The following is a 27,121-nucleotide window of genomic DNA, read 5'->3' on the forward strand; positions in this document are numbered from 1 at the left end:
GTCTATATCATGAGGATCTCCAGGATGGTCAGCCCTAGGAAAACCAGCTTAATCTCTACCCTGCTATGTGCCTCAAACCCCACTACTCCTGACACACAGAGAGCACACACACGGGACACAGCTGGATACAGATTTATTGTGACTGGGTGTGAAAAGGGGCCGGTGTGGCCAGCACCGGTGTGCGATGGTGGTGAAGGGAGTGAAGAGAGGTGAAGGGGATGGGATAGGGCTCAGGGAGCCCCAGGCTTGGGCCAAGAGTCAGGGCTGGAGTGATCTCAGCCGCCCTACCCAAAAATCCAGGGTGCTGACTTCAGAAAGTGACCCCTCTGGCTAGGTGGGCAGGCAGCGGTGGACTGGAGGGGCTCACACGTGGGAGAAGGCATGGCTCTTGCAAAGGGGCTTGTCCTTCTTGGAGTAGAAAGTCTTTCCTTCCAGGTTGATCTGACATATCTGGGGATAGCCAAGGTCTAGTCACATGGGGTTGCGGTCGGTAGGAGAGGTTCCTTCCCAATCTCTCATGAATCCCAGAGGCAGGCGGTACAGGGGTGATGGGTGAAGAACACAGGGCACTGGGAGTGGGGTCCGAGTCCCAAGGGGCACTCACTGCACATACGAAGCACGTGTCATGCCAGCTAAAGCCCAGCGCCTCCAGGAAGCGGTCCCCAGCATCGATCTTGAAGTCACAGCCTCGGCATTTTGTGCCAAACATCTTCTCATAGTCTGGGGGAAAGGAGGCAGAGAGGAAGGGGGCACTGGGTTCTCTCCTGCCCTCACCCCACCTCTCTCACCTGGCCACACCCCCTTACCTCGCTCGCAGTAGGGCGCTCCCTCTTCCATGTAGAAGGCCCTGTTCCGAATGGGTATCTTGCAGGCCGCACAGGTGAAGCAATGCACGTGCCAGGTCATCTTCAGGGCATGCATGATTTCCTGCGAGGAGGCGACAAGTCACCTGGCAGCTCAGCCCCTCCTCTCCAAAGTGGCAGACACACTAGCCTCCATGCCCCTCCCTCTGCTCCTACAGACTGACCTCAACCCAAGCCAGGCTACGTTTCCCTCTGCTCCACACTTCTCTGAGCAAGAGCCAGAGCCCTGTGAAGGGCCCTGAAGCTGGCAGGTCTGGCCTCTTTCTGCTCCCCCTCCATAGCATCTCACCCATGGTTGACGCACCAGGAACCCCATCTTGGGGTTTCACACCAGCTATCCCCTCTGACTGGATTGCTCTGCCCCCGGTATCTGCAAGGCTCAACCCTCACCTCCTTTAAGTTTCTGCTCAAATGTCGCCTTCTCCACCAGGCTTACTCTGACCACACTGGTTCATACTCCATCCTGCCTTCCCAACACCACACTCCTAAAACATTGAACTCTGCGCTTTCCTCTTCCCATACACTTCTTGCACTAACACACTATTAGGTTAATTTACTTATATCTACTCCCTGTTTTCTACCTCTCCCTGATTCTTTCTGCTCAAATATAAGGTCAAATCTAGGAGGGCAGGAAACCAGCTGCTCTAGCAGCTGATCTATCCCACCAGCACCTAGCCCGAGGGTGCTCAAGAGCTGAGTTAACCTGCTGCATGGTAAGGAGGACACAGAGGTTCATGGGTGAGGCCCCTCCAGCTAACCAGAACAGCAACATTCAGAACTGGAGCAGGCAGAGGACACTGTGGAGCCTTGAGCAGGGTCAGATCTGTGGGTTCAGCCTTTTTTAGCTTGGGTGACTTGGTCAACAGCTTTACCTTTTCTGATACTTGGTTCCTTCCTTTGTGAACTGGGAACCTACTCCTGGCCTTAGTAGGGGTGCTGAGGATGGCTGCTGAGGAAGGTAGGAATCCCAGACCCAGTGCCTGCAGGGACAGGTGGTATGTCCACGATCGGGCATGGTGGGGACTGTGGCATGGGGGACACCTGTTCTGCCTGCGGGGCGGTGCTGACCAGTTCATTCAAGAATCTCTTAAAGGCTCAGGCTGAAATCTATGTATTAAAGTAAAATCTAAATTTTAAATGCTGGCTATTCATTTTAAAATGAAACAGTGTGGACCAAGCTAGATTAAGTGTGGGCAGCATCTAGCTCTCCAATGGCCTGTGCCCTCTACAACACGTCACATCTCACAAACACCGCAGAACCACCTGTCCAGAACTTACTGCTACCCTACCCCTATTTTAGTGAGACCCAGAGAAAGCGACTTGCCCCAGGTGATACAGCCAATAGATGGCAAAAATGGCCTTTATGCCCATGTCTGGCTGACTCCAAGGCTGGTTCTTCCCACTGCCTAGTGTTGCCTTTTTTTAAGGATCAAAGGGTCAAGGTAAAGGAACTCAGCTGTCAGCTGGTAGGACAGGGGCTTGGGCAGGAGCATGGCAGGGTCCAGAACTGGGTCCAGTGGGGATATGGCAGGGAGGCAAGCTTCTGTTAGTATCAGAAGGACCTATGAGCCAGTTATCAATGCTATTTTACCCCCTAGTTTCCTAAAGCTGTATGCCTTTCCCATCCCCAATGCCCCAACCCCAGCAGCCTCAATTCCCTCTCTAGCTTCTAGCCCTGCCCCAGACGAGGCTTGCTGCGGCATCCCTGACTTCACCAGCCTCCGGCTCCAAACTCCTAACACAACCCCTCCCCACCCTTCCGTCTCAACTCACACCTTCCCAGGTGTTGCCTTGTGACACAGCTATTCTCTCTGCTTACAACACTCTCCCTGATCCTTCTCTAAGCTAATTTCTACTTGTGTTTTTAGTCAGCTTAGAGGACAATTCCATTCATTCCTTCAAGTCTTTACTGACTGCCTCCTATATATGGGCACAGTATTAAACATGAATAAAATGGCCCTGGTCCCAGCTCATGGAGTTCACACCTGAGGAAGAAATGGAACAATAGGACTAGGGTGTAGTGAGTAATTTGTGGGGCAGCTGGCTTGGTGGAGAGGGTGAACATCAGGGAGGGTGTTGCTAAGGAAGTGATATTTGAGTTCCAGAAGAGAATGAAAGAGGTGAGAGGGTGCTAAAGTATTCCTGGTAGAGAACAGCCTGTGCAAAGGCCCTGAGGTAAGGGGGGAACAGCATATTGGCAAAACGGAACAGCACCTGTAGTTAGATTACTAGGGTGAGGGGGGCTGGTGGTGAGTGGTGAGCCTGGAAAACATAGGGTCCCAGATGGTCCCCATACCAGGATGGGTCCCTTCTATTGTATCCCCCCACCCCAGAGCTTCCCTCCAACTCCAGTGAAACAATCTAATCACCTTGTGTCTCTCTCCATGCTCCACACTGAACTCTGAGAACAGGCATAGTCTTCAGTACTAGATGCGGGAAGGGCACAGAGCCCATGGCAGGTTGGGGAGGTTAGCCTCCTGGCCCCTGGCCAAGGGTAAGGCAGGGGCTCTCTGGGGTCTGTCAGGCTCTGGAATCCCTGCAAGAGGGAAACTGAGGTCTCAGGGCCATTCTGTGGAACTACTGGCTCAGGCTAGGGCAGAAGCAGGGTTTGCCATCAAAGCTTACTCCAGGATTCAGGAGCCAACCTGTGCTGTGAGCCTCAGGTCCTCATCTGTGGCCAAACCCTGCCCACTCAGGACCTGGGGCAGGGGGCAGGACAAAAGTATAATATAGGCAGAACAGCGGGGACTTGATCTGTAAGAAGCAAATACAGATGTCCAGCTCAGGGAGGTCCTGGGATCCAGCCCATTCATCTAGAACAGTCCAACGGGGTGTGGACTAGGCTGACAGGGAAATATCTGTGATCTTGGGCAAAATTCCCTCATCTATAAGATGGGAATAACCAAGCTGATTGCACAGTATGATTGTGAAGCTGAAAGTCTATACAGTAAATGCCCCACAACATGAACTGTCACCATAATGACAAAGACTGATAATATCCATTCTCTCCTAATGATGGAAACCTCACTTTTTGCCGGGCACATGGCTGCCCAAAATAGACTGTATTTGCCAGCCTCCTTTGCAGCTCAGTGGGGTCATATGACCAAGTTCTGGCCAATGGGATGGAAGCAGAGGGGTGGGTGGCAGCATTCTCTAAAGGTGGCTGTCATGGCCTTCCATCCCTTCCTCCCGTCCAACTTCTTGCTGGCTGGAATCGAAAATTTTGGCTGAGCCTCCAGAGCTATGCAGCATGAATGGAAAGCAAGCCCGTACTGAGAATGGCTGAGCAAAAAGATATAGGAACCTGGATACACTTATCAGTCTGGGCTGCCCACCTCTGGCCTTTCTTAGGTGAGAAGTAAGCTGCCATCATTTTGTGTTTTCTACCACTCGTAGTCAAGGTAACCCTCACTAATATCAGTATCACCACTGGGCTCTCTGGCCATGCCTGACAGTTCTGCTTCTGGATCTAGAAATAAACAACACGAGTGACAGGAAGAGCCCAAGCTGGAGTCAACAGGGCCTGAGGCTACTCCTGGCTCAGCCATCCCACTCTGTGCAGCCTTGAGCAGGTTTTGCCCCTCTCTGAGCTTCGGTTTCCATGTATGTGCAACAGAAACCCCCATATCTGTCACCCCTTGCCTGTTCTGCACCCTTTTCCTTGGCTCTGCTCTCAGCCTGACACCCTCCATGATCCTTCCCCAAGGTGAACTTCTGGGGACAGGACCCACATTTGTCTCTTCACAAAGTGTCCCAGCATGGGGCACATTGCCCACACGTAACAAAGGTAGATAGCCTGTCACTCTTAGAGATGACAGGCAACGATGACCAGAGTCTCGAGCTGGCTCGGCCCCACAGGAAACCTGGCCAACCTATGCTGCATGTGTAGCCTCAGCGGGAAGATTAGGATTTTGAATCAAAGTTTTTGAATCTGAATTTCTAGCTTTGCACTCAAAAGTACTGTGTTTTTCCAGCATATCAAGTCATCTCTCAGAGCCTCCATTTTCTCATGCATTAGGGGCATAGATGCTGTGGATCAGCCTCTCAAAAGCCTTTCTCAACTAACCCCCTTCTCTTACGGAGGATGATAGCCAAAATATTGGGTTTGCCCTGAGGCCCAGGTGCTCAGAGGGTAAATAGTTCCACCACTGAGCTAAAGCTACATAATCTTGGTTTTTCTTCCGGAGTTAAAAGGCAAAAACCTCATTAAAAAAAAAAAATCCCATTAGATACTTATTGGATTTCATTAACCAATATCTCCATTAAAAAAAAAAAAAAAAAGAATCCCATTTGCCCCTTCTGCTTCCTTCCTATCTGCAACAAGAATATATAAGGCCTGGGGCTTAAGCAGTTATCTGGTGACCATGACAGGATAAGCACGGGAATGAAGGCTTGTGTGCTAAGGGTTTTGGAGCAAAAAGGCAGGAAAAGCCTAGAGGTACCTTTGAGCTGTTGTTATAGACCTGGAATCCTTGTGATTGAAGCATAACCCCTCTGCTTAAATCTCTGCAGTGGTTTTCTGATATTGCAACTGAATGCAATGTCACTGACATAGCAGCCACCTCTTGTTTTGCCCTGACCAGCACTTATTTTCCTTCTTTGGGGAACATCGTGCTAGTTTTAATTCAGAGAACCACTCTTCCCTCACTCTAGGCTGTGGTTCAGGTGGGGCTGCCCTACTCAGGCTCTGGGGGAGCGTCACTCAAGCCTGGCACGTGACACTAGTTAGGCCAATAAGCAGCAACACAGGGACTCTTGATGCATCAACTGGCCCAGAAGAGAAGATTTCGTTCACTCTGGTGCTTAGCTGGGGAGACATAACCTGGAGCAGCGGTGGCTTGCCTCTGACGCCTTCTAAGGGAAAGCAAGCTGGAAATGAAGCCAATACAGATGAAAACAGAGGTGAGGGGTAGAAAGAGTACTGATGACTTGGGGACCCACAGTCAGCTGGGCCTAAAGTTAGGGCACATTGTGCTTGCCAGTTATTTGAGCTAACACATTCTTGCTGGTTAAGAGGATCCTGGCTAGTGCCAAGTGAGGCCAAGACAGCAGTCCATTTATTAGGCGGCAAAGAGCCCTGGGCCCGGGAGTTTTTCAGCCGCACTCCTCGGTGCTGCTAGGGTCAACTTTGCCTCCCCACCCACACAACAGCCCCACTCACGCCTGTGATCTTCTTCTTGCACTTGGCACAGCTGGGTGCGTAGCGCACGTCATAGCAGGGGGGGCAGAAGATGGCACCCTTCTCCTCAAAGAAGCCCCCCTCTTCCAGGACCGTCCCACACTGGCTGCACACAAACTCCTCGGGGTGGTATGCGTGGCCCAGCGCCACCAGGTAGCGGCCCCTGAGGCAGAGGTAAGAGCAGTGAGAAGGACTATATACAAATGAAGTGGGAGCTCCTGGCCTGAGCCCAAATGAACACCTCTTCTGAAGCCTGGAAGGAAGTTCATCCTTCCCATTTCCCAAAGAGGGGAGAAAATAGGCCTGGGAGGTGACTTGCCCAAGGTCACACAACAAAGATAATGAAGCTGCATTGCTTTGTGACAGGGGATGAGGAAATAGGGGCAGTGTTGGGATAAGGAGGAGGGTTATACTGTGTGGGGCTGCTGACTTCGGCCTAATGAGATAAACCCAAGTAACTGGAGCCCAGAGGGCAGGAGGTCCAGTGTGCCCATGAGCCCTGAAGGCCAGGGAGCACCTAAGCCAAACCTGGTGCCCACCTTGTCCTGCTTGCCTGTTCCGTCTGGCCTAGGGAAGGGCCCACCGATAACGGGGGTGCTCTGCAGTGCTTCAGAGCTGAAAGGAGTTGAGAGCGGGGATGGGGCTGGGAACTAGGAAGGCTCCAGAATCTGGTACACTGACTCTGGGGGCTGTGTGGCCCTGCTGGGTGTCAGGGAGCAGTGCAGAGAAGAACAGGCCTCTGGCTTATCTTCTCTGAGAGAAGAGGCTTAGCAGAGCAGGACTGAGCGAGCAGGGGCGGAGAGAGACAGAGGGGCTGGGAGAGGCAGGCCCTTCCTTGCCCAAGAGCAGCAAGTCTAGAGGTGCTGCTCTGATGTGTCATTGGCACTTCCTCCATTTCACCGGGGGAAACACTGATAAAAGCTAAAGGTGGAAGGGGTGTAAGATTCAGAATCTGAGGATCCAGCCAGGTCCCTACCCCTACTCCAACTGAGAACTGAATCCTTATCCTCCTGTAGAGGCAGCTGAGATGAGTGGGGAGACAGATAGGGGAGCAGAGGTTGGAAAGACACGAGGATCGGGTGTCAGGACAGGAATGGCCGGGGTAGGAAAGAAACAGAAACACCCACCGGATGACCTTGTGGCACTGGTGACACACGGGAGTTTTGCCATTGCTGCCACCGCACCCTCCTGTGCCCCCTCCAGCGGCCGCCTGCACGATGGAGGTGCGGTTCTGCAGAGGCGTGGGTGTGGCGGGCTGGCTGTGCCGGGTCAGCACTGTGCTCGTCTTGTCTGGGGCATAGCGCTCGGCAAATGCAGGGTCCACAGCCCAGGGTGGGCGGCTGGTGGGGCTGGGGGTGGTAGGGCCTGCCAGGGCCAAGGAAAGTGGCTCCAGGGGGTACTCAGGGGCCCAAAAGGACAGCGTGTAGAGCCCAAGGCAGCTTGGAGGAACCCACCACCCCCATGCCCCTGAGGCTACCCACCCCTCCCCAGGCCCAAGCCCACTATCTCACCATGCCAGGGTTCCTGGGGTGTAGCTGAGGCTGGGACTGGGGCTTCTGTCCTGGGCACCTGGCTGTAAGATCTGCCATTCAAGGACCTGCACAGCTGGGCCCCCCCTCTCAACCTTGGTCCTGCTGGGCCCCGTGGGAGATGCCTAGGTGTATGAGAGCTGCTGGGCTGGACTCCAGGTCCCACTGGGGATGGGTAAGGCACCTTCTCCTAACCAGGTTCCAGTGGTCTGTTCCACAGGGCTGGAAGGTGGCGCAGGGCTCTTGCTTCTGGGGCAGCTCTTGGGGCTCCCTCATCCTGACATCCAGCTCTGATGGCAGGGTCCTCTTTGCCAGGTACCCCCTCCCATTGAGACCCCGACTGACAGGGCCCACACTGGGTCTGAACCATCTAACACGCCCACACCAAAAATACAAACCCGGCCCACAAAGTCAGAAAACAGAGACAGAGAAAGCAAGGCTGAGAGTGTTTATTTCCATGCTTGAGCCAGCACAGACCTGGTAGATAGCAGTATCAGAGGGTAAAGAGGGAAGGCAGTGGCAGACGAAGCCAGGTTCTGTGCCAGGCGGGCAGCCAGGCCAGCAAGAGGCTCAGTCCAGGGGCAGGAAAGGGGTGAGTTAGGCTGGCAGAATCTAGAGGCACCAGGGGGCGCTCTGGGCAGCAGGGAGAGAGAGAGAGAGAGAGGCAGAGAGGGCAGCCGCCGGCGAGAGCAGCGCTACGATTGCACGTTGAGCACGTGGGCAGAGCGCTGGTGGTGCCAGTCCCGGAGGCGGGTGTAGCGTGGGCTCTGTAGCTCCAGGACATACTTTTCCCTGAGGAGTAGAGAGAGAAGGAGGAAGAAGTGAAAAGAAGGAGAGATGGAAGGGAGGAAGGGAGGGTGGAAGGAAGGAAGCAAAGGAGAATGGAGAGCCCTGGCTGGGGACCCCCAGGAGCACACACAGGATGGTAGCTGGAATGAGAGAGGCAGGAGAAAAAAAAGGGGCTGGTGCCCATCCCCTTACCTTGACTTCTTCAGGTGCTCCTCATCCGGGTCTTGCACTGAGAGGGGAGAAGCAGGCATTGACCAAGAGAAGACAGAAGGTTACCCCAGCCCTGAGCCCTGGCAGAGGGTTACAAGGTGCCGAATGGGCTACAGCTAAGCCCATGCCTGGGCTGGGGGCCAAGAGGAGAGTCTGCCCTGCCCTCGTCTGCCACTTACTGAACTCGGTGCCTGTGAGGTGGGCGAGAATGCGGAAAGAACGGGACTGGCCTGTCCCAGGCCGTGGCCGCCAGTCTTCCGTGTCCTCCATCAGCCGCTGCTTGCTGGCATCTGGGACCAGCGGTCGGAGCGGCTGTCTGTGGGGAGGGTGTGGCTCAGAACCTCATGCTGGGGGTGGGCAGCAGGGCAGCCCCTCCCTGGAATTGGTCCATGTGGGCAATAGTGATGGGAGAGTAGGGAGCGCAAGGCCAGGACCCGGCTGGGTGGATGGGGATGGGTAGATGGGTAGATAGGTGAGAGGGGAGGAGGGCAACCAGGGTGAGAGGAAGCCAAGGTGGGGAGGAGCCACTGCCCAGAGTGCCAACAGGAAGGAAGAGAGGGACAGGCAGAGGGGGCTCACTGACTTGTCAAAGGTCTGCACCTGTGAAGAAAATAGACAGATGGGACAGATAAAAGAACAAAGGGACAGACACAGGGGAAGAAGATGGCAAGAGGTCAGAGTGGCCAAGGGCAAGGCTGCACTGAGTGTCTGGAGCTCAGTGGGCCCAACACCACACCCCAACCCTGGGCCGTGAGCGGAGGGCTGCTGCCTGGTCCCAGCCCCAAAGAGGGCAGTGCCTGGCCAGGAGTCATACCCTAGGAGGGGCCCTGCGCCTGCAGCCCCTGACCCTGCCGCCAGGGGCCGCTGCCGCACGGTGCTGGCAGGACTCTGGTGCGGAGCAGAGCAGCTGCGGGTGGACAAACAGATGGCGTGGGTGGTGGGCGGGCAGGACGTACCCATTCTGCTGTAGGGTGCTGTCAGCGGGCGGGGGCGCCCCGAAGGGCCGGGCTGTCTTGTTGAGGGAAGCGCTGGGTGCAAAGGTGTACCGTGGGGGGTCCGTGGCAGGGGCCAGGGCCTGGGTGGAGACAGAGCCGGGCAGGGTGTAGGAGGAAGGGGAGCTGGGCTAGAGTTGGAATGGGAAGGAGAGGGGCACCCCAACGGTGCCGGTGCCTCCGACAGGACAGCTGCGCTTCAGCCTTGCCTCCACACATCTGGATGAGGCTTGGGGGAGGGGTGACTCGGGTTTCAAGGGGCCCACTTAGGAGTGATGAATGCAGCCCACAGTGCAGCTCACAGCGCAGGAGGCAGCATGGACAAACACACAGACGTGCATGGTGCCTGGACCGTGCGGCAGCCTCCAACTCAACTCTCAGTTCCCCACACTCTCCCTGGTGCCAGCTTCGGCACCCTACTCCCAACCAGGGATGCAGGGTGCTGAGGCTGTACCCAACAGGGCAGGCCAGCTGGGAGTCCAATCCCACCCTTCCCACTGTGGGGAGAGAAGGGAGGCTGTTGCTTACCTTCTGCGGTTTGCTCTGAGCCAGCTGGGCCCTAGAAAAGAAGGGGAAAGAATGACAGCGGGCCAAGTCTGAGGATGCCCCGACCCTCAGGGGGGACCAGAGCCCACATACCTGCTGAGACCCAGGCTGAGGCATTCTCCGCAGGCTCGGATCTTGTTCTGGGCTTCGATATGTGTGAGGCCCCCTGCATTCTCACCATCAATGCTCAGCACCCAGTCGCCCACTGCCAGGCCAGCCTGTGCAGCTTTGCCTCCAGGAGTGAGCTGTGGGGAGATGGAGGGTCACTGGGGTGCAAGGATACAGACCAAACTGAGGTCAGAAGTCAACCTGCCTAAGCTGCCCCACCTCCAGGACCCAGAGGCCTCTTTACTCAGCAATATTCTGGGCAGCTGCTAGGTACTAAAGTCATCTGGGAGAGGTGGGGCTTACCTGAGTTTCACAAGCACCTTGCTTATTTAGTCACCTCCATGACCCTTCCCATATTCCAGAAACTGCTATGATGTCAACAAGCAGCCACCCTCAGGCTAAACCCCAAGCTTCTCAACTCCAACTACAGCTAGCCTCTTGCTCAGGGTGTTCCACCCACCAGACATACCCTTTTGACTTATGTGTGTTTAAGTTCCTCCCCCACAGCCCTGGGCGCTCTCACTGTCCTGCGGCCATCTGCAGGGATCTGCCAGGAGCCTCTGAGAGCCAGGAATAGGCTCCATCATCTCCAGCTTCCCAGTGAACAGTGCCTGCTTAAAGGGGGCCCACAGTGTCAGCTGGGGGCTACTTGGCTGTAAGTGACTGCCACCCCAAGCCTTCTTCTGCCACATCACCCTCTCCTCAATCTTTTAGGCTCTGGTTGGGGATCCCTGGTTACTGTGGCAAATGAGGGGCAATAGTAAATTGAAAGGAATGGTCACCACTAGCGTGAGTGGAGACCACAAGGGATGATTTCTGGGAAGTGGTGGGCCTTAGGACAGAAGTGGGACATGCTGCCCAGGGGGTGAGAGAATCCGTTTATGAAGGCCTGAAGGCTGGGGAAGGAACTAGGACTGGGCCTTGAGGTTAGGAGGGGCCATTAGCAGTCTGAAGGCCTGGGGCGGGGTTATCTCCCAGGTCCTTGATAGCCATTTCCCTGACAAACCCTACTGGGCCATCCTAGCACTCCGGTCCAGTGCCTGGCCCTCTGACAAAGGCCTGTTGAGCAGGTTTCTGTGGGGAAGTGTTGGAAGGAAGATTCAAACTTAACTGCTGGGGGTTTAGGGGGTACAGGCTGCCCACAGCCCCAGGAGGCACCTCAGGTGGGCCTGTGTGCAGACTGAGTGAAAGCAGTGAGGGGGAGGCAGAGGGACCAAAGGCAGATGACAGCACTGGGGCAAGGAGGGAGAGATGGGATAGACGGCTCTATTTCATGCTTGGGAGGTTGGAAGGGTAAGACACTGGACACTGGGTGGCTTGTGCTTCACCTGCTAAATAGCAAGGATATGGCTCACATTTATCAAGCACCTAATATTGCCACATACAGACAGTGAATCCTCCAACAATCCTATAGAGTAGTCTGGGGTTATACCCATTTTACACATTCTGGGAAATCTGCCCAGCTAGCAAGAGGTAGGGCCTGACCCTAAGGCTCTACTACATCAGGCCACCTCTGCTGAATGTTTGGACCCAACTTGGAGGTCAGCCTATCTGGAAAGACCCCATGACCCCATGGCTGGGTTTGGGGCCTGGATCCCTTATCTCACTTTTAGTTCAATCCAACTCCTTATAATGGGCATGGGGAAGTGACGCCCTTGAGAAGTGACTTACTCAAGGCCATGTTGAGTCAGTAGAAGGGAAACCTGGTTCAGCCACTCCCTATCCAGAGGGGTGGCTCCTAGGGGAAGAGGGGGGGCTGAGCCTGAGGTGGGTCTTGGGGTGGGTAGGAGCAGCTGGCTCCCAGAGAGGGAGTGGGGAGTTGGGACTACTCCCTTCCCAGGAGTGGGAGTGAGGATGACAGGAAGCACAGGAGGGATAGGGGAGTGGTCAGAGGGGTGTAGAGAAAAGCAGGAGATGGGAGGGCAGGAAGAGGGAGTGGCTAGAAGGAGAAGCAAGGAGGCCTGAGGGACCAAGGGGGAAAAAGCCAGGGGGCTGGACATTACATGGGGTGGGGGTGGGGGGGTGAGTCAGCTTGAGGGCTCCACTGAGCAGCCCAACCCCCTAGTCCCAGACGTTACCTCATCTCCCAGGCCTGGGCCCACAGCCAGACCTAGCCCCTCCTTCCTCCCTCCATGCTAGGGTCAGGGGAGAGGGAGAGGGCCCACTCAGCTCATAAAAGACCACCCCATCCACCCACCCACTAGGGCCCAGGTCCAACTCTTGGGCTGTGTTCAGATGGTGGCCCCACCCACATACTGGGGCTGCTGACCAGAGGACCAAGAGTGCCCCCAAGAGGCCACATCTGAAAATCCATCCCCCAGGCTACTACTATGTTGCCCTTCCCCTCCAATGAAAAAACCTGAGGCTCAGAAGCTAGCCAAGACCTTTGGCTCCCCAGTCACACTGGCCAGCACTTTCCCAGGGAGGGGAAGATAGGGTAGGTGTTCAGGGCTGGCAAGGCTTGAGGACTGTGCAGGGGTGGGTGGGTGTGGTGGGGGCACCACTGTCCTTAGCTATACTGATGGCAGGGCAGTTTCCAGGGGAACCTCTTGGAAAAGTCCCTGAGAAAAACGGTGACCGCCTCCCTGCCCTGGCTACCAAGCCTAACTTCCACAGACAGACTCCGCCTTGGGGCCTCTCAGGCTGGGCAGTGCCTGGATAACCTTCTGGCCCCTCCTGGCTGTGCTTGCCCTGGGCTTCCTGCCAATAGCTGCCTGCCCACCAGGCACCTGGGTGGGCCTCTCTGGACAGGCAGATGTGCAGACAGAAGTCCCCATCTCCTCCTAGCCCTCAGATCACAGTCAGAGACACTAGCCCAAAGGCTGGTTTCACTGTCTCTGGGCAGGCAGTTTGTTCTCTGTAGCCCACAGCTGACCCTACAGCTGAAGCCATGGCCTGCTGGTCACCAGGTGAGGTACCCAATTATGGGGTTCATGGGTTTAGGCCTAGGACAGCCTTTTTTGGCTCTGCAGACTCCAGCCACCAGTTAGCCATCTCAGTGTGGGGCTGCATTTTTGGGCTTATAAGGCAATCCCCCTGCCACAGAGAGGAGCCAGCCCCCAGCTCCGCCCCTACGATGGCAGGCTCTCAGGAGCTGAAGTCAGAGCCCTAGACCTCATTGCACACCCACTTGGGGTCAAAGGCCACTGCACCCTGAATGTGACCAGTGGATGGGGATGGAGGTCCTCACATAGGCTGGAGAAAACCCTGCACAAGTTCTACTCCCCAAAACTGCAACCATCCCAGTGCCTGAATTCTAATCCTAGCTTGACCATGGAATCTGGGAAAGAGCCCTTCCCACCTCTCAGCCCAAGGTTCCTCATCTGGAAAAATAGGATAATGGCTATTTCCCAGGTGGCGATGAGGTTGAAGTGAAATCCTATAGTCAGAGTGCCCTGTTTGGGGCTGGCTCCAAGTATTGCTCCCACACGCAGCTTAGACACTTCCTAGAGACCTTGGTTCCCCTCTTGCAGAAAGTTCAGCCCCAGGACCTGAGGTGGTTCCAGGAGTTTTGTGAAATGGCACCGGTTACAAAGCAGTACTAGAGAAGTGTTGGGACTCCTCTCCTAGTATCCTTCTAGTTGAGAGTCATTGAGGCAGGTGTCCCTCACACCTCTGGATCTGGATACCTCTTGGCCTATTGGCCCTGGCTCACTCCTGCTCAGACTCACCATCCCCCAGGCCTGAGCACCCACAGACTCCTGGAGGAGCCCCTTCCCCAACCTAGGCTTACCCGGGAGATGGAGAGGGGCACATTGAAGTCCTTGCCTCCCTGTAGCCGAAAGCCCCAAGGTGCTGGCCCCTCCAGCACCACCTTGAAGGAATCCATGGTGCCTGCTCATGAAAGGAGAGAAGGGTGAATGGCTGGTATGGTGGGTGTGCAGCTTGGTACACTGGCCTGGGACTGGTGCCAGGCAGGCACGGGGCAGATGCTGAGCACTCCCAGGTCACAGGTAGGCAGGTACCTTGTCAGTTTTGGCTGGGCTGTTGGTTGGCTGATCTCACTTTGGAAAAGACAGGGGTAATCCCCTTCTTCCAGGGACTGGGAGGGTGAGGGGAGCCCGCATCCAGGCTTGAAGTTCTTTTCATCCAGGAGCAGAAGGCAGACTTAATGTGACACGGCCACCCCCCAAGCCAGTCTTCAGTCTCCAGCAGAAGGGTGAGTCAGGGGCCGTCCTTGTCTCCCCCGCCCCCAGATCCCAGCAGGCAGGCCGCGGCTGGAGCCTGCTCGGACTATATAAGGCGTGTAAGCTGACACTGTGCAGCGAGCCAGTGGAGGGAGCACCCAGGGGCTCGGGACTCGAGGGGGAGGGGAGGGAGGCTGCTGGAGCGTGGTCTAGCCATTCGGGTACGGGTCGAGGCTGCCGGAAGCCAAGGCAGGACCCCTGGACGTTGGTGGGGACTGGGCAGGGGTGCGGCCCCTGAATAGATCGGTGGGGGTTGGACCCCAAGGAGTGGCTAAGAAGGGGATTCGAATCTGGGTGGTGCCTCTCTCACAGGACTGCTACCAACCAGACGTGACTCAGTTTCCCTCTGGTACCCCCCCTCGTCGGGGCCCCAAGTATTGGCCAAATCCCGGGGGCAGGAAGCAGCGCAGGCGCCAATCTGCCTCGCGGCAGCCGGCTTCACCGCAGGAAGGCGGAGGCGGAGGCGGGGTCAGGGGCAGGGGCCCCGGCCCGCGAGAGGAAGCTCAGTGCTGGCCACGACCCCTAATGCCCTCTTTGGTCCCCAGCAGCTCCCTGTCCCCAGCTGGCCCAACCGAGACCCCCCCGCACGGTCGCTGGTACCTGCTCGGCCCCGCCGGGGCGCTGCTTGCGGCGGACTCCAAAGAACCGCGCTGGGATCAGCCGCCGTACTCTCACCCCGCCCCCGCTGCAGCCATCCGCTTTGAGCCCGCGGAAAGGGGCGGTGCCCAAGGCCACGGCCCGTCAAGGCCACGCCCACTAGCGGCCTCTCCACTGGTGGGAGCCCCACCCAATCCTTCCGGCCCGCCCAATCACGAAGTTCCATCACTCTTTGAGCTGGAAAGCATGGCCCTCCCGGGGGTCCCCTCTGTGGAGCGGTGTCTGGATGGGACCTGGGCGGGGTATGGGCCGGGCCTGGTTTAGCGACGCTGTTCGCACAGCCCTTTGCACCTCCCTCCCTCCAAGAGAAAAGAAAACAGCCTTCGGAAACAATTGTCTCTGAACCTAAATTTCCTCCTCGGAGAAATGGAACAATAGTACCCGCTTCGCAGGGCCTCTGTGAAGACAGGCATTGTTTGGCGTAAGGCTCAGCCGTAAGCGGCTCCAGAATTTCTAAATCGGAGGGATTTGGTGGGGGCCATATAGAGGTAGTGTTAATTGAGGGGGCAGGGGAACTCGAAGCTAGGTTTGCAGAACACTGACTCATAGAAGGCAGAAAATAAGGGCAGGAGAGTACGGAAGTGGAGGAGGCCCTTGGCTGGGCCTCGAGCCTGAGCTTCCCACCCACTCGTTCCCACCCACTGACCTCGGCAGTCAGCAGCCGCTGCCCTGCGACCACAGCTCAGCGTTGACCCCACAGTTGAGATGGGCTCTGTCCTCGTACCCCGTTCCAGTGGGAGTGTCAGAGTCCCCACTTTGCTCCCCACCCCTGCTCAGCCCGGGCGTCTAGTGCACGCGGAGGGGGAAATTGAGCAGGAACGGGAGTAAGCGGCTGAGTGAACAGCGTCCACCGGTTAGCTGCTACGACATGGCCGCTGCTCTTCTCCCCCGTCTGCCATCGACACATTCCCCCCTCTTCTGCATCATTCTCCTCACTACACAAACTGCTGTAAGAGTCTCCTGTTTAAAGAAATCCTCTCGATCCCACCTCCCTCTCCAGTTATGGCTCTTTTATTCTACTCTTGAGAATGAAATTCCTCAAAGGAGTTGTCTGTCGCCCTGTCTCGATTTGCTTTCCTCCGGGTTCTGTCTTGAACTCACTCCAGTCAAGCACTTGCCCCCCTCTCCAGTCTTCTTAATTAATTCCCTCTTATCAGGTCTCAATGACCTCTGAGTTATCACATCAATGGTGCTTTCTCAGCTTTCCTCTGACTCTGCCTAGGAACAGCACTGGTCCAGCCTCATTCCCAGCCTCATGCCTCCTCTTGTCCCACCGCTGCTCCTTCAACATCTCCTTGGGAGGCTCCTCATCTGGCTCCCAACCTGGCCCTCTTTCAGCCCTACACTCACTCTGAGACCTCATCTTGTTTGTGGCTGGCTGGCTTTCTTGCTTTCTTTCTTTATCCTGTGGCTTTCAATAACTCCTATATACCATGAACTTCCAAGTTATATGTCCAGCCCTGACCCCCAACACAAGAACTCAAGACTTGAATATACAATCACTTGTCCAACTTCTACTTGGATGTCTACTAGATATCTCAAATAATCATGCTTCAATTTAAACCTGGGGTTTTCCCACCTTCTTAACTCCTTCCTCACCTCAGTAAATGGCACCATTTATCTGCCTGGTCCAGTAAAAACTATGAAATTTTCTTTCCTTTCTCTTCTCCGTCATAGTCCAGATTCTGAAAATTCCACCTGTGGAATATGTTCCACATCTGGCCACTACTGTCACCATTGTTGCTGCCACTCATCTTGTGCCAGGGCACCTTAACAGTCAAGAATCTTTTCCACGCGGCATCCAAAGTGATATTTTTAAAGCAGAAATCATTATACCACATCACCCTCAGCTTTTAGCATTCCAGTAGGCTCACACTGCACCAAAAATAAAACTAAAGTCTTTAAGATGCACATGACACTAATAAACTGGTTCCACCTTTCACCACTCTCCTCTCTCACTCCGCTCCAGCCACTCTGGCCTCCTCACTGTTCCTCCAACACGGTGAGCATATTCTTGCCTCAGGGTCTTTGCACTTGAGGCTCCTGCTTGAAACAGTGTTCCCCAGATATGTGAACAACAGGCTCTCTCACTTTGTTCAGGTCTCTGCTCAGATGTTGCCTCTGAGGTACCTTCCCTGATCATGCTTTCTAAAACAGCAGCCCCCTGACACCTCACTGGCATCTTTTATCCCGCTTTATTTTTCCCATGACACTTATTACCATCGACATTATATTAAGATTTTGTTTTTTTATTATCCTTTGTTCTCATTAGAATGTCAGTCCCATAAGATCAGGGGCTTATATGTCTCGTCCACCATTTCCCCAGTGGGAATGAAGGAAAGACTGAGAGAGTGAACAGCAAATGAGCAAAGGAAGAAGGGGCAGGCTGGGGTCCTGGGAGTCCTCCAGCCTAGAGGACCCCCGGGTCTGGTTTCTTGGGTCTGTGCAAGGCTCAGGCCTGGATGGAGCCCTCAGAGCTCCCTGCATAGGCAACCCCTGGGTAAGAAGCTGGCCCCAAGCTAGGACGTAGTACCTCCTAGTGGCCAGGACAACTGTCGCTCCAGGGCAAGTCTCCTAAAGTATTTCCCACCCAGCCTTTTTGGCACCAGGGACCTGTGCTCCTATGAGACTCTAATGCCTGATGATCTGAGGTGGAGCTGAGGCAGTGATGCTAGCTCTGGGGAGTGGCCGTAATACAGATGAAGCTTCACTCACTTGCCAGCCGCTCACTTCCGGTTGTGTGGTCTGGTTCCTAACAGGCCACAGACCAGCACTGGTCTGTGACTCCAGGGATGGGAACACCTGCCCTGAAGTCCTGGAAGTTTCCAAACTCTTCCAGTCCATTTGGATCCTCACAGCAACTGCCATAAACAAAAAGGCTTAGATTTATAATAAATGAAAGTATACCCTATTGGGTACCTAGAGTTCTGGGTCCTAGTTCTGGCTACATCCTTGACTCTTTGAGTAACCTCCGGGGTGACCTGGGACTTGCTGAGCTGGTGGAGGAGTCCCTGCTGCAGCAACCCTGACTGGGAGCCTCCTGGTCTCACCTTGTTCTATGGTAGGCAGCCTGATCGCACATGGGAAGACACTACCATCAGGAGCATCCATAAGTGGGGCCAAAATCTGCCTCCCTGCAGCTCCAACCTCCTTCCAGGCTTCACCTTCCGTGGCCACAGACACCCTGGGACAGCACTGTACAGAGCTGCCTCCCCTCAACCCCCCTTCGCACATGATATTTGGAGATGAATCTAAGACACCCAGAGCCTAGCACTGTCATACTCTTAAATCCAGAGCCTGTGGGAGAGATCTGAGCTGAAGATGTGCCTTTGGTCTGTGAGACGTGGAGACAGGATTGGCTCACTTAGGGCCATGAGTCTCAACCCTGGACACACACTGCAATCACTGGGGAATTGAAGAAATGGCCCTGCTAGATTGAAGCCCCAGTCCCTGGGTGTGGGGCCAGGCTGGGCAGTTTTTAAAGGCTCCCAGGTGATTCTGTGTGCAGCCAGGGTTGAACCATACTGTGTCTGAAGCCAAGAGTCCCAAATGGAACTCAGGCAGAAGAGGCAGGAAACCAAGAAAGATAATGTGTCATGTCAAGGAGAGATGTGTGCTGCTGAGAAGTCAGAAGAGTCCAGGCTCAAAGGGAATCTGAGTTACTTTTGTTTGGGGGAACAGGGAGGTTGCTGATCCCAATAAGAGCAATGGAATGGCATAGTGAGTACGACTGGGAGACTGGAATTAGTGAAGGGAGAATGGAAGGGGACAAAGTGGAAATGAGAGTAATCAACAACTCTTTTGAGAACTTTCTATGTGAAGAGGAACAGAGAAGTGGGGAGGTGCCGAAGGAGAATTTGAGGTCAAGGGAAGATTTCTTTTAAAGACGTGACTTTATGAACATGGTTCCATAGTGTAGCGTTAGCATGTCTGCTTTACATGCAGAAGGTCCTGGGTTCGTGCCCCAGCGAAACCACGGTCCATGGTCTACGGCCATGCCACCCTGAATAAGCCCGATGTCTGATCTCAGCTAAGCAGGGGTGGGCCTGGTTAGTACTTGGATGGTACTGTAGTACTGTAGGCATAAATAATAATAGTAAGAAAAATAAAATAAATAAAATAAAGATGTGACTGTACAGAGTTTGTTGATCTGGCTGGAAATGATGATGTAACAATGGAATTAATGGATTGGGGATAGAGGGGACAGCTCCGTTTGCCAAGCTAGCTGTAAGAAGGCCAGAGGAGCTGGGGTCAGCACGAATGTCTGGGGAACAGACACTACTTCCGATGTAGGTCAGGGAGAAGGTGATACAGGAGTGCTTGCAGGTGAGGTGGAGGGCAGTGGAGGTTGTTCTCTGTCAGTTACTATTTGACAGGATCTCTGCAAGGTAAGGATGGGCAGGGATGGAGCAGAGAAGGGTGAAGGTCTTGAGGAGGAGAAAAGCAGTGACTCTGAGATGCAGGATCTCTGGGGAGCATGGAGAGCCTGCCTGTGTGAAGTTTGAGATGGTACTAGTAAAAAGAACACAATCCGCCTGGTTACGTGAATTTCTCTGGCCATGGGCAGCTGCCAGGCACAGAGGAGGGCTGGGTCTGCTCAAAGCAAGGGCTTTGGTGGACAAATAAGATGGAAAGAGAAAGGAATGTGTGTAGGGGGGTGACTCCATTGGTAGAGTGCAGAATCTAAGTGAGACAAGGACGGAATCGTGGACAGCAGTTGTACAGACAGTGAGAAAAAGGTCAGTGTAGTTTCTGGCAGCTGGGGAGGCACCATATGTGCTATGCTAGAGGAAGTAGGCCGGAAGGAGAGGAGGAGGGGGCCAGAGGCAGATGCTTGGAAATAAAATTGTGTCACTGTGAAGAGGCAATAGAGTGTCACTGTCATGAAGATGAGGTCCAGGATGTGCCAAGGGTGTGGGCAGCTGAGGCAGAGTTGTCGCCAAGGAGCCAGGAGGTTAGGTCCTCATAGGCATGATGTTTGTGTACATGGAGGCACCAGAGATGGTGACAAGAGTAGAATGAGGGGAGGACAGTAAGGCAAGCATTAAAGTCTTCATGAGACTTGCTTATCTCCCTCTGGGAGGTAGGCTCCTCGAACTTGCCATGTCCCCAAGGCAGGTGATAAAACACGCTGTAGAAAATGAATGAGTGCATGCCAGGTGTGTAATTTGATCTTTAGCCTTGATAGTTGAGGAACCTGACACCGAGGGTTCCCCAGAGCATCTGCATAGCTATTCGTCTCAGCAGGGAGCAGGGGTTTTGGGTGCACAAGTCTTTGAAGTCCCTTCCACCTACCCCCCCTCCTCCCCAGCTCAGGCTCCCCAGTCAGTAGTTTGGGCCCCAAATTTGGCCTCTGCACTGCTCCTTCCCAGTCTGATTGTCCTTTCAAGCTCATTGCAGGACCATCAGTCCTCTCATATTCAGCCACCAATTCCACATCAAGCCTTTGGAGTCTTTGTGTACATACTCTTCCCTTGGGCTCTGGACTACCATGACCACCCTTGTCCTGGAAAGCTCTGGGGCTCCCTGCCGGCCCAGTGCAGCCCTGCCTGCCCTTCACACTCCATCCTTCTAGAGGGCGCCCCTCCCACAAATGAGCCTCACTCTTCCTCTGCCTGACTATCTGACTCATTTCTGCTGCACATGGAGCCATATTATCTGCATCTTGCCTGCCTGCTGGAGTGGATTTGAGCCCACTGGTAGTAGAGGTCAGGTCCAGGTCATCCATGTCCCCAGAACCAGCAGAGGGCATTGATGTTTGTTGCAACACATGTGCAGGAGGGTTTGTGTACCTGTGTGAACCCCAAGTGCACTGTCAGGAGCTGAAGTGAAGAGGTACGGGCTGTGGGCCACAAGGCAGGACCAAGACGAGAGCTGGAGGCTTTATTCTCAGCAGACTTATACACTACACACTAGGGGGCCAGCAAGTCTCCTGAGGGGCACCTGCTGTGTCCCCGAAGGCCAGAGTGGATGCAGGGGTGTGTCCCCAGATGTCCATTGTTTGCCCGCCCTCCTGTCCCATGCTAAGGCACACCAGGTGCTCAGGGCCTATCGCAGGGGGCTGGGCCTTTCTTCCGCTCACGGCTCAGAAGTGTCACCAGCTTGGCCTTGAAGCCCGTATGAGTACCAGGCCGGGCGGAGCCCCCAGACTCTTCATCGTTGTCGCCCAGCTCCAGCTCCAGCAGCCGTCGGTACTGGGCCTCCAGGCTGGTGTCATGGGCTGGGCTTGGCCAGGCCAGGTCGTCGCTGTTGTGGTAGATGGGGCTGGCTGGCGGGCTACGGCTGCTGGGGCCCTCCTGCACAGGGCCCCTGAGGTCGGGCGGTGCGTGGCCAGCCTCCAGTGCACACAGGTTCTCATAGAGGTGCTCAGCAGTGCCTGGGGGCCCGCTGGCCCGCTTGAACACAGCTGCGTACAGCCCAGACTCGGTCGGCAGAGGGGGCAGGCTCTGCGGCCCAGCCTCTACCAGGTGCGCCCTCTGGGAGCTGGGTGGCTCGGGCCCTGGGGGTACCTCCCGAAGCTCCCCAGGAGGGTCCAAGGAGGGAAGGGAGGTGGCCCGTGGAAGTGGGCAGGGCCGAGGCCCCACCAGTTCAGGCAGCCGTTCCCGCTGGCGGGCAATGGCAGCAGCCACGATCCCGCACAGGTCTCGGGCTCGGGGGCTGCTGAAGGCAAAGAGGCCCTCGCCTGAGTCACAGCGGCGGCCGGCTTCGAAGGAGAACACACCCTGGGCACAGGTGACATGGGTGGGTCAGCAGTCAAGAGGCCACCTGCTACCCCACTCCCTGCAGGCCCAGCACCTCACCTTGTCAGAGCCGAACTTGCGCAGGAAGTGGTAGGGCCAGGTGTAGAGGGCCTGTTGGCTGGCGGGCTCGCTTAGCTTGATGGCATCTTGGCCTAGCAGCAGGACGTAGGGCCCCTTCAGCTGGCAGCGGGCTGCAGCCTCGGTCCTCTGTGCCACCACCGGAAACTCCCCCACTGCAAGCAGAGGGCACAGCCACCATGGGTCTCCCAGAGGTCACAGCCCTGGGTGTGGTGGCCCTAAGGCTGCCCCTGCACCTCCCTGACTCACCTTCTTGCCAGGAGGAGTAGATGGAATTCTCCTCCATGGGGACCAGGCCCCGCTTGGGAGCTTCTGCCTCCCCTGCTCCAGAGGAGCTCTCCCCTGTACCCTGAAGAATGGGCCAAGGTGAAAGGTTAGAGTCACCCCCGCTCTTCTTCCTGCATCCTTTTCATAGGGAAAGATATCATCCAGGATGCTGCAACAAGCAAGTGCACTAGTCCCAGCTCTGTCCCTGACAACACTGCGTGACCCTGGGCATCTCTCTGAGCCTGTATCCCCTCTGCAATCTCCTCTGCTTCCCCTGGAGCATGCTGAGAGCCATAAAGCAGAGGCACATACCAGGATGGCCACCTTGCCCTAGTACTAGGCCAGGGACCAGATCAACCCATGTGTCCGCCATAGCTTAGAGCAGTGAAGGGGCCGAAACTTCAGGGTTAAGACGACAGAACTGGCCACTCACTTCTGCCCCAGGCCTCTGACTCCACCTCACCCCTTCCCACTCCTCATCCCCTCCCATCTTTGGGGCTCTGACACTCAGCACCTCCACCAAGACCACCTTGGCCCAGGGTAGCACAGCCAGGGGCAAACGCAAGGGGTTCCTCACTGATCTCCTTGCTTCTGTTCATTTCCTTTTCTTTTTTCTTTTTAATTTTTAAAATTAAAACAATTTTAAATTAAAAACATTTAAATACACAATAAAAAATTTTACAATTTTAACCATTTTAACGTATATTCAATGGCTTTTAGTAAAGTCACAAGGCTGTGCAACCTTCGCCTTTATCTACTTCCAGAACTTTTCATCACTCCGCATCAAAACGGCACTCAAGCCCCATTCCCTGCTCCCCTCTGGGGACACTAGCCTGCTACTGGTCACTATAGAGAGTACCGATCTTGAGTATTTCATGTAAATAGAATCACGTAACAGGTGGCATTTTGTGTCTGGTTTCATCACTTAGCATAATGTTTTCGGGGTTCATCACAGTGTAGCATGTGTCAATGCTACATTACATTATTCCTTTTTGTAATCAAGTAATATTCCATCCTATGAACAGATTACACCTTTAGGCTACCGGGAATACTGTTGCTCTGAATATTCTCATACAAGTTTTGTTTGAATATCTGTTTCAATTCTCTTGGGAATTGCTGGGTCATATAGTAACTCTGTATTTCATGCTTTGAGGAACCAGACCCATTTCTTTTTGGTCCATCACAGACCCCGTGAAGCTTTAAAACTCTGTCTCTGACTCAACTCCCTGAAAGCTTCTCCTCTCACTCAGAATAAAACCCCAAACTCCACCAGTGGCCCAAGGCGGTTTCAGCTAGCTCTCACTGAACTCTCCCTCTCCTGGGCCCTCCCACTCCTTGCTCTCCAGCCACACTGTTTGCTCTCTGTCAGCTTGAACACATCAACCTTCCCCCTGCCTCAAGGCCTTTGCCTATGCTGTTCCTTCTGTTCAGGACACACCTTAGAACTTAGTATCTGGAATACTATCTCCTCAGATGTTTGACTAGTGAGTTGTCCTTGAAGACTAAAGCCTGCTGTCCCTTCCTGAGAGGCCCTCCTGGGCCATCCTGTTTAATGTCCCCTGGTCCACTCCTGGTCCCACCCCAGCCTTTCATTTTCTCCATAGCATGTATGGCCATCTGAGATTTGTTCTGTGGCTTTTGTGCTGTTTACTTGGCAGGTATTTGCTTAGTTACAGGATGTGAATGAGCATGGAATTAATAAGGTGGTGGTGAAACAGTCCCCCCAGGCCAGCCCCTAGAGGCCCTGCCCACCCACCCTGTGCTTACCGGGAAGGCCAACTGGCAGATGGAGCCCATCCATGCCTGGCGATGCTGTGCAGCCAGCAGGTGGCTTCGCTCGGTGGTGGTGAGCAGGAAGGCACCAGTGTCCCTGGGGCAGCTCTCACCATCAGCCGGCAGCACGGACACACAGTCAGCCAGGCGGATGACCCGGCGCTCTCCCCGTCGGCCAGGACCTGCAGACCTGTCACCCGCTGGTCCCAGGCCACCATCCCGGACCTCCCAGCTCTCCAGCCGTGCCACACCTGATGGGCCTCCTGCATACAGCAGACCCCACACCTTCCGCCAGGATTTCTGGGGAAGATGAAGACTGAGGTGAAGACCTTCCCTGCAGCTCAGCTCAGGACAAGCTACTCAGCAAATGCTCCTAGCCACCCAGGTTGCCCTCTGCCTCATCTAAGTCCTCAAGGCCTCAGAGAAGGAGGCCTTGCCACAGCCAGCTGGCCCCACAGGTGAAAGAGTCTATGCTTAGGGTCAGTCAGCCCTGGATTCAAATCTGCCCCCATGCTTTCCTCACTGGTACCCCCATAAACACTAGTGTCTTCGTCTCACAAAAGGCCATGAAAAGGAGAGGTTGAGGCTTCTACTGGATTATGCCTGTAAAGTATCGAGAGACTGGAACAGGCCACCTGACTCTGGTGTTATGCTGGTGCCCCTTTCCTCGCCCCCCCGAAAAAGTCACTGGGGCCACGGAACAAGGAAGGGTGGGAGGGAGACCTCACTTTCATGATGGCAAGGAAGGAAACATGCAAATAGTGTCAAGCAAAGGAAACAGACCGTTTATCTGCCTGGGCAGCAGCTGCAGCTGAGCTGCAGGGGGTGTAGGGCCTGCTGCCTGAGGAGAGGTGAACCCCACACACAATATGTCCCATGACAGGCTAGGAGGAGCCGAGCCTTCTTCTGCGGGGTGGGGCTCCTCCTCTGGGGGCTCCTCCGGCTCAGCCCCCGGCCCTTTGGAAGGTGGAAGGCTGTTGGATCAGCCAGCCTCCCACATTTGCCCTGCCCCAAGGCGTGGGTTCTTAGACCCTCCTGTCTCTTGGCTCCCCCATCTGTAAATGGGGCAGGGTCTCGCCAAGACCCACTCAGGCTCAGCCCACCCTCTCAGGCTGAGGACAAGGCTCTGTCTTACCCCCACATCTGGGTTGGATCCCCCACTACCAATCCCAATCCCATTCTCCCAGGTCCGGGTGGGCTATCTGAGGCTGGGACGGAGGCCCACCGATTATCTTAGGCAGCTGCCTGGCAGCAGGTCCCCACCTTGCCGAACTTGACATGCTGCTGGTAGAGGATGCCATCCTTGACGGGGGTCTCCAGAGGTTCCATGGCTGCTGTGGGCCCCAGGGCCACCACTCTGAGGGCCTGAGGAGACTGGTGACAGGCTGAGGGGAACTCACACTTCCCCTTCTGGCCACTTCCCCTCCCTCTGTCCAGAGAGGCAGCTACATGGCTGGGGGAGGGGTGCACGGTCTTCAGTGAAGGAGTTAAAATAGGGGGTGGGGGCATCGGATATTTCTTCCTCAGGGCTCCTGCTGGCCAAAGTGCCTGGCAGGGGTCTTGGACCACCTGAGGACAAATGACCCATGCCTGTGCCTGAGTCAGCTGGGTGTGAGTGTCTGACTCCCAGGCTGGCTCCCTAATAGTAGGCTCTGACCCCTCCCCTGTCCCTTCCAGGGGCCAGCTGTACACCCTGGGGCCTCCTCTAACCCTGCCTCAGGACCTTCTCTAGCAAGGCCTGCAAACTTCTTGCTTTCCCATTCAGAACCCTGGCGAGTTGTCTGGTCCTTATCTCGGAATATTTCTGATATTCATTCGCTCTATCTTCCCCGACTCCATCCACTGCCAGCCTGCACATCTCTCTTTTGAACCACTGCCCTACCTGGACCCACCTCTCTCTCCCCTTTTTAAATGTCTCCTGACTCCCCACTGCCCTAGAGTCCAGCCTGGGCTCCTCAGCCCAGCAGTCAAGGTGCCTTGTCCTGGGGTCACCTCTCCCCAGCCCAGCCCCTCCAGAGCCTCCCTCACCATTGTGCTCCTCTGGGCGCAGGCTGCTCTTTCCTCTGGGAGGCCTCCCCTGACCACCCAGGCTGTCTGAGAGAACAAAGACCCCAGCAGTGTGCCCTAGTCCTCACTGTGCAGCCCTGGCCAAGTTGAGTGCCGGTGGAATGCCCCCACTGGGTCCCTGGAGAGTTCTAATACTCTTTTTTAAGCTTTGCTTCTTGTTGAGAACCTGTTTTTTTGTGCCTTGCCTTGCCGGAGGTATTGGGGCTGTGTGTGTGGATCGAATTCTAGGGACAGCCTCATGTCATTCATTCAATGCCACTCCTGGGAAGGATTGTGTAAACGGGTTGAGGAATACAGTTTGGGGGTCATATATGGGGTGTGTTGTTTCTTGGGCAGAAATCTTTTCCAAGGGCCTTCTGTACCCGGTGTTGTGTCCATTATGGCCAGGCAGCCCCAAGCTCCAGCCCCACATACCAAGCCCTCTGCATTCTCACTGCCATTTCAATGATGAGGAAATTGAGGCTCAGAAACATTAAGTAACTTGCCCAAGGCCACATACCAAGTGACAAACATGGCTTGAGCAACTGTCGTCCTGCTGGGAAAAGCATGCACATGAAATACTGGGCACAGAGAAGCCGCCATAAGTCCTGGTCCTCTGCCTACCCTTTGCCAGATATTGAAAGCCTGGTCTACTTGCCAACACTGTCATGACTGCTGCCCATGTTCAAGTCTGATCTCTCTCTGCCACTCAACCTGTGAGCTGCCCAGCAGAGAGCTGGGCACAGAGCATGCCAGGGAGTGCTTATGGCCTGAGTGGCAGTCTTGTGGCACCTGCTGCTTCTCAGCAAATAGAGTGAAGGGTTCCCTACTGAAGGCCTGCATAGACTGCCAAGTGGGCAGGGGGTGTGAGGCAGGAAGTCATCTCCCAAGGCGCCCTGGGAAAAGCCCCGAGCTTCACACAACTGACAGGGAGAGTGGGGCTGGGGCAGGGATGGAGATTATGACAGCCAGAAACCCAAAAATTTGACCAATGTGGTATACCAATGTAGTCCCTCCCAGTCACAAATTTGACTGGCCCAAAGGGAGCCCCAGCTAGGCTGTTCCTTCTATAATTGAGTGATGGAGACGCCCAGGCCCCATCTCAGAAGGGCTCTGGAGGTCAGTGGATGAGGGTGTAGAAGGCAGGGGGCAGACAA

At 55.1% G+C, this 27,121-nt stretch overlaps 2 protein-coding genes across 15 annotated transcripts; both read right to left on the minus strand.

Moving 5' to 3' along the window:
- Window positions 1-116: 116 nt before the first annotated feature.
- Window positions 117-15,141, minus strand: PDLIM7 (PDZ and LIM domain 7). Of its 12 annotated transcripts, none has more exons than XM_016158381.2 (14): window positions 15,004-15,140; window positions 13,950-14,050; window positions 10,202-10,353; window positions 10,091-10,121; window positions 9,527-9,645; window positions 8,750-8,886; window positions 8,553-8,589; window positions 8,358-8,363; window positions 7,554-7,615; window positions 7,170-7,407; window positions 6,025-6,205; window positions 807-927; window positions 605-720; window positions 117-450 (listed from the first exon to the last, which is right to left on the minus strand). In XM_016158381.2, exons 2-14 carry the CDS (start codon window positions 14,043-14,045, stop codon window positions 364-366), a joined length of 1,383 nt encoding a protein of 460 aa, XP_016013867.2. In that variant the 5' UTR covers window positions 14,046-14,050; window positions 15,004-15,140; the 3' UTR covers window positions 117-363. The 12 variants fall into 12 exon arrangements, with proteins under 12 accessions (XP_016013867.2, XP_016013869.2, XP_016013874.2 ...); XM_016158383.2 differs by adding an exon at window positions 14,182-14,297 and having other exon boundaries at window positions 605-927; window positions 15,004-15,080; XM_016158388.2 differs by lacking the exons at window positions 8,358-8,363; window positions 9,527-9,645 and adding exons at window positions 9,154-9,170; window positions 14,182-14,297 and having other exon boundaries at window positions 15,004-15,077.
- A 4,005-nt stretch (window positions 15,142-19,146) lies between these two features.
- Window positions 19,147-27,033, minus strand: DOK3 (docking protein 3). Of its 3 annotated transcripts, none has more exons than XM_016158346.2 (6): window positions 25,947-27,033; window positions 25,182-25,283; window positions 23,913-24,218; window positions 22,128-22,227; window positions 21,861-22,033; window positions 19,147-21,782 (listed from the first exon to the last, which is right to left on the minus strand). In XM_016158346.2, exons 1-6 carry the CDS (start codon window positions 25,947-25,949, stop codon window positions 21,102-21,104), a joined length of 1,365 nt encoding a protein of 454 aa, XP_016013832.1. In that variant the 5' UTR covers window positions 25,950-27,033; the 3' UTR covers window positions 19,147-21,101. The 3 variants fall into 3 exon arrangements, with proteins under 3 accessions (XP_016013832.1, XP_016013833.1, XP_036080203.1); XM_016158347.2 differs by having other exon boundaries at window positions 25,182-25,371; window positions 25,947-26,059; XM_036224310.1 differs by lacking the exon at window positions 25,947-27,033 and having other exon boundaries at window positions 25,182-25,815.
- Between the last annotated feature and the right edge of the window lie 88 nt (window positions 27,034-27,121).

This window comes from Rousettus aegyptiacus, unplaced genomic scaffold (assembly GCF_014176215.1).
Source record: "Rousettus aegyptiacus isolate mRouAeg1 unplaced genomic scaffold, mRouAeg1.p scaffold_m13_p_7, whole genome shotgun sequence".
NCBI lineage: Eukaryota > Metazoa > Chordata > Mammalia > Chiroptera > Pteropodidae > Rousettus > Rousettus aegyptiacus.